The following is a 6,868-nucleotide window of genomic DNA, read 5'->3' as shown; positions in this document are numbered from 1 at the left end:
CTCAGGAATAGCCAGGTGGGTAACATTCCTTTGAAAAGGAATGTTACCCACCTGGCTATTCCTGAGTCTGGCCATGAGGTGGATTTGATACTGCATGGTTGGAAAACTGAATTATCTGAATCCAAATAGAGCTAAGGATGTTTTATCCTGTCACATCTGGACTCTGCAGTCTTTTCTGTCAGATTTGTGTCTTCCAGACTACAGGCCAGTCACCTACAGTTGGTAGCAAACAGCAGGTACCAGCCAATGTCCCTCCCATTGTTCCCTAGATGCAGCCTGTGCTTGGTTCCAGTCAACCTCCTCTTTGGGACCCCCTCGAGGCAGGGACAGTTTTACTCCCCTTGCCAGCAGGAAGCAGTTTCAGAAGCTGAGAACTTCACCCCTTACCCCAAAAGAATTTGGGTCCCATTTGTTTGAGAGGGAAATGATGAGGATGGGATGTAGACCCCAAAAAGGGAAAACCCTGGACTTGCGCACATGGCCAAATCTCTGGTGTTCTGCTGAGGCTATACCCATCAACTGGCCTTCCTACGGCCCCAGGTCACTTTCCACCCTTAATCCTATCTAGGTTCCATTCTCCCATGGCCAATTCTATTACCTCATAGACTCCTTGGCCACTCCTAGATTCCTCCCCTAGTCTTAATGTATATAAGGTCCATCTTGCCTCCTTTAAGGTGCTCAGATTCTTAAAATCTAGACAATAGCTCACTAATGTTCAGACTCCTTAAGAGTCTGCCCAATATGACAGGATGTTCTAACAAACCTTGTTTTTGACTGAAAGAAAAAACAAACCAAAAAAAAAAACTTTAAAGCACTATGAAAGGTATCCCTAAAATTTTAGTGAAGTTTTAAGCCAGTAAACCCTTTGAGGCACCATGAATAACTTTCAACTATCATTATTATTACCTTTTGCAAAAATGAGGATTAATAATTAATAATAATTTCTTATATTAAAATCTCAAAGGGAAAGAATGGACAAGGAGCAAATTAATTTTGTATGTTATTTGTATAATAATTAGGCTTCCCTAATTCCCAGATTTGGTTATAAAATAACAAGGAATTGAAAGCACAAATGAAAAGATAATGCAACATTCAAGAATGCATTTTGATGAACACCCCCATTTAAAATAAAGAAGCAACCTAATAAGGAATATAGTGTAAAGACAAATTTGTTCAGAGGACAACCTATCATAATCTCAGATTCCATTCCACTCATCCAATATTTATTATGAATTCAATTTACATCATTATTATGATAACTGGCTTTAATTCTTTTCTGTAATTATCTCTTTATTGTCAATAACAACTTCTCCCCTCAGATCTTGTATAAAAATTGGTTTTGGATAAAACCAGAATCTTAATGGGTGCTCAAGAACTGAGAAATGACTGTATAAATTTTGATACTTCAATGTAATAGAATATTATCATTCAGTAAGAAATGATGACAATGAAGGATTGAGAGATTCTTTTGGAAGATTTATATAAACTCTTGTGAAGTGAAGTAAGCAGAACCAAAGGAACAATGTACATAATTATTACAATAATGTAAATGAAAATAACACTAAAGGTGATCAAATTCAGACTAATTGCAAGAACCAATCTTGTTCCTAGAAAAAAAAGTTAATGGCAATTCTATCTTCCCCATATAGGTGAGGGACTATGGCAGTAGAATGTTTCATTTGCAGGTAGACATGGTCATTTTGTTGGTCAGTTGTGCTGAATTTTTTTTTATCTTATGACAAGGAAAGATACAGTAGGGCAGGGTGCTATATGGGAAAACGGCTGCATAAAAAACCATTCATTAATAAAAATAAAATTTGACTTTACATATGTTTTATATTTTTATCATATGCTATATGTCATAATTATTTGTGTATATGTTCTATCCTGATACTGGAATGTACACTTGACAAGGACAGTGATTATACCTTAGCAAAATTCTATCCTAGCCTCTAGTTTAGCACTCTGAATTCAGCATGTGTTTAACAAATATAAATTGAATTGAATGTCACTTGCAGAGAATCAGCTGATGGAGTGAAAGAGCCCTTGACTGAGAGATGGGAATCACTGGGAGGCAGTAGATGTAGCTCTAATCCTAGATCTGCTACTAGTTAGCTGTATGACTTGGGGCAAACAATTTTACCTCTGCGTGGCTCAGTTTTCTCATCTGAAAAATAAGATGGTCTCTAAAATTCTTTCCAACTCCAAAATTCTTTGATTTTTTATTCTTAAGAATCTAAATTTTTATTAAATTTAAATTTAGGGAAAGTTAAAATAAAATATTTTAAATTTTTATATTGGACACTAGATTACTATTTTTAAATTAAAACTCCATGCATGAGAATAACATACACATCTAATTTTGAAGTTTAAATTTTCCATAATTTAGAATGTGTAAAAAATGAAAAGCAGTTATATAGTTTGTCCAGAGGGAGAAAAGATGTTTTCAATTAGAAACGTTAGAAATTCTTATCCTCTGACTCTTTCAGTTACTATTTTTGTGACCTTGGGCAAGACATTTCTCCTTTCTATGCCTCTATTTCCTCATATTTAAAATGAAGAGGTTGAACACTAGATGACTTCTAAGATCCTTACCAGCACTAAAGTTTTGATACTATGATTCCCTGACTCTTCAAAAGATTGCTCAGTAAGAACAGAAGACTTCTGAGCTATAAATTATTATTCTTATCAGGTTTTTTGAGTTGTTGCTTCCTAAATTAATTGACAAATTTGCTGCTATATCAATGAAATACCAAAGAATTACTTTTGAAAATGGAACAAATGATAAAAAAATTCATCTGGAGGAACAAAAGATTGTAAATCTCAAGAGAAATAATGAGAGGGATGGGAAGAAGTAGGAAGAATGGGGTCTTAGTAGTACCAGATGACAAATTTAAAAAATCAGTATTATTTGGAACCAAAAAATAGAAAAGTTATTTAGTGGAATAGATTAGGTAGATAAGATCCAAGAACAACTGAAATCAGAGTCAAGGCCTCACTATTTGATAAAAAGGGCTAAGAAAATTAGAAAGAATTCTGGGAGAAACTAGGCTTATATCAACATCTCAGCACATCAAAATGGATATATGACCTACATGTGAAAGATCACAGCATGAGCAAATTAGAGGAGCAAGGAAGAAAATACATTTTACAACTATGGATAGGGATGAATTATTGACCAAAGAAGGTTGAGAGAAGATCAAAAGTGATCTTTGATCCACTATTAGGCAAAAGAAATAAGACAGAGAGAAAGGAGCCATGTGTACAAAATATTTATAGCAACTCTTTTTCTTGGTAGCAAAAAACTGGAAACAATGGATGGCCATTATTTGGGGTATGGCTAAACATATTATGCTGCACAAATGTAATAGAGTATTATTACACCATATGAAATGACAAAATGTATAGATTTAGAGAAAACTTGGAAAACTCAAATAAACTGATGAAGAATGAAGTGAGCAGGACCAGGAGAATTATTTATATAATGACCATAATATTATAAAGAACAACTTTGAAAGTCTGCAATGACCAATTACAACTCCAGAAGACTACTGATGAAGCATGTTTACCACCTCTTGGTAAGTAGTGAAAACAACTAATGGTGCAATTGTCCATTTGTATATAGATTTACCTCCTCAATTCAATGATTCATTGCTACCTGATCCAAAGAACTTCCTATTTATCTATTGCCATAGTTAATTTTGAGCAAAAATGGCTTCCTAAAATGCTCTACTAAAATGCTCCATGGAAGCCAAACATTTTTCCATGTCATGTAATGGCTCAGAGTCAGCTGTTAATACTATTAGCAAATAAATATAGATTAACTAAAAGGAGCAGCTAGGTGGTACAGTGGATAGAGTGCCTGGCCTGGAGTCAGATAGACCTGAGTTCAAATCTGGACTCGGATACTTACTAGCTGCATGACCCTAGACAGTTCACTTAACTCAGTTTCCTCATCTATAAAAGCTGGAGAAGGAAATGGCCTACCACTCTAATATTTTTGCCAGGAAAACCCCAAATGAGATCATGAAGAGTTGGACACAACTGAAAAATGACTGAACAACTAAAAGAAAGCATCTTGTTCAAGATATTGTTGGAGAAGTCATTGCTAAAATTAGTGGGCTAATCAAACAATTATTTTTTTAGAAGACAAGTTAACTTTAAGACCAAAAGCTAAAATTAGGTACACAAGTACAGATTTTCTATGTGCACCTACAACGTAAAACATCTAATTCGTACCAGACAATAATACTTTGTGAAAAGCAAATCTTTTGCTGTTATTGTTCATATCATACACTACGCAAAACACATGGTATGTGGACATTCTTTGAAATATTTTACCAGGTACTAAAAAAAGAAGAAAATACATTATTAGATGTCCTTTGTGTTCTTGAAAGCCCTTCTCAATTTTCCTTTTTCCTACTTTCTCCTCTTCCCTACTCTCTTTTTTCTTCTTCTCTTCCTTCACTCACCTTCCTATCCTTAGGAAGCCCAAATACAGGATAAATTGCAGCTCCTGTGTCAAAGGAGCAATAATCAAAACAAGGTCAGGTCTCCCATAGACCAGGGTGTTAGGGATGATGGGTGTCTCACATGTTTCTTCTGGCTAGGCAGGATGGCATAGTGGAAACACATTGGATTTGGAGTTGGAGGACCTGGGTTTGAATCCTGGGAATTTACTTGCTATCAAGCCTTCTCATTTGTTTAATCAACTGGATCTTATTCTTTATCAATTCTATTATGTTACATAAGGGCTGTGTTTACATGCTTGGCAACAGGCTATTCTAGAACAACTCTGGCAAACACTTATGGCCAACCCAATGAACTGCATCTACTTAGAGTTAAAAAGAAGGTGACAGTTATTTCTCAATCTTACTTCAATCTGTCAGCATGCAAGAAGGATCGTTGCTGAAAGTTTCTATTACAGTCTTTCTCTGTTAGTTCTGTCTAGCTTGCAAATAAAAAAGTCTTGACTCAAAAGACTCATTTCCATACATCCTTACCACCTTCTATTTTTAAGAAATCCTCTTGTTTCTTTACCTCGATGAAGTAAAATGCTTGTAACTGAAAAAAAAAAGCCAAACTTTCCCCTGCCTCCCCAGTAAATGAATTAAAAGTAGAAACTCTCTCACATTATAGGGCAATAATCTAGAGCTAGAAAGGACCTGACTGGCCATTTAGTTCATCTCCTTATTTTATGGGTAAGGCCCTGGGGAGATTAAGTGACTTGGCCAAATTCACACAGAGGAAGGTTTGGAGTCAAGGTCCTCCTATTTCAGGGCCAGTGCTCTTTCCACTGTACTCTCCTGCCTCAGAAAATAGAGCTAATTACTCATCTTTCTTCTCTACTATTACTGTAGAAGATTTGACCGGAATCATAGCTCACCTATTGAACTGCTGAACTTTTTGCTAATCCCTGGGGGAGAAAGTCCAAATAAAAAAATGATCAAAAAGAAATTCATAGGGAAAATTATGACTTATCTGGACATCCTCTTGGATCTGCCTAGAGCTTTCTTCGTATTTCTCAAAGCATCCCATTACCCAGCCAGAACATTGTGACATCACCACTCAATGGAAGTTAGAATGTAGAATGAGATAAGTTTGAGTCAATCAGAAGACCATTTTACATTCATTGATTTCTTTTTTTTTTATTAATTTCACAAAATGATGTTTGGGACATAATATATTTGAATTAACAAGAAGGAACATATTAGAATGAAAAATCTATTTCAGCCTTTTCATTGAAAACAATAATAATGAATTCAAAATATTTGCTTTTCAGTTTTCAAATCTTTTTAGTTCTGTACATCTTTTGTAGTAATGACAATCAAAATTACTATTTTTTTAAAATAATAAGAAATGACAGGTTTATGCTTAAGAAGAGTCTCATTCATGCACAGGATGCTACTTTTCATTCAGGAAAAAAAAGGATTGAATAAATTTGTTGGAATTTTAAAGCTACTTAGTCCTATTTTGTTGTTGTTGTTCAGTCATTTCAGTCATTTTTGACTTTTGGATTTGAAAATCCCATTTAGGATTTTCTTGGCAAAGACACTAAAGTGGTTTGCCATTTTCTTTTCCAGCTTATTTTACAGATGAGGCAACTGAGGGAAACAGGGTTAAGTGACTTGCCCAGTGTCATACAACCAGTAATTATCTGAGGCCAGATTTGAACTCAGGAAGAGAAGTCTTCCTGACTCAGGGCCTGGCATTCTATTCACTGTGCCACTTAGCTGCTTCACTCAGTCCCATAATACCTATAAAAAGATATTTGTCTTATAAAAGATAACCAAGCTTCTCCAATAAAATCTATTATTCATTCCACGTGGCAATTCAAAGATAAAATGAAAAATAATGCCAGATTTTAGGTATGAAGAGAGTCAGTTTTAGAGTCCTGAATGTGTTATCAGTTGTCATCAAAAGACCATCTTTGATAGCATTACGTTTATCAATGGAGAGCCTTGGCTCAGGCAACATTTATGATCTATAGTGACACCAATATTAGCAGAAACAACGAATTTAAAGAAGGTTGTATGAGCAATGATTTCCAATGATTTATTGTTGTTTAGTCATTCAGTCACGTCCAACTCTACATGAGTTGCTGGAACATACTGTCCATGAGGTTTTCTTGGCAAAGATACTGGAGTGTCTTGCCATTTCCTTCTCCAGTGGATCAAGGCAAACAAAAATTAAGTGATTTGCCCAGGGTCACACAACTAGTAAGTGTCTGAGGTCATATTTGAACTCAGGTCTTCCTGACTCCAGGTCCAGCACTCTATCCACTGAGCCATTAAGCTGTTGCTCAGCTCTCTAATGAGAACTTAAACTAATCCAATTTAATTCTAAATGTACAGTTCTTATGGATAGA

At 35.3% G+C, this 6,868-nt stretch overlaps 1 protein-coding gene across 1 annotated transcript in view; it reads right to left on the bottom strand.

Annotated features, from left to right (window-relative positions):
* The window catches only part of EQTN (equatorin), a 36,835-nt gene extending 31,373 nt beyond the window's left edge, over positions 1-5,462 (bottom strand). The window contains 1 exon segment of the mRNA XM_027839166.1: positions 5,387-5,462. Coding sequence (XP_027694967.1) covers positions 5,387-5,462 — 76 coding nt within the window.
* Positions 5,463-6,868: the final 1,406 nt, after the last annotated feature.

Source organism: Vombatus ursinus, unplaced genomic scaffold (genome assembly GCF_900497805.2).
Source record: "Vombatus ursinus unplaced genomic scaffold, bare-nosed wombat genome assembly UNPS02014832.1, whole genome shotgun sequence".
NCBI lineage: Eukaryota > Metazoa > Chordata > Mammalia > Diprotodontia > Vombatidae > Vombatus > Vombatus ursinus.
Note: the sequence above shows the minus strand (reverse complement) of the source record. Positions and strands in the feature narration are given on the sequence as shown.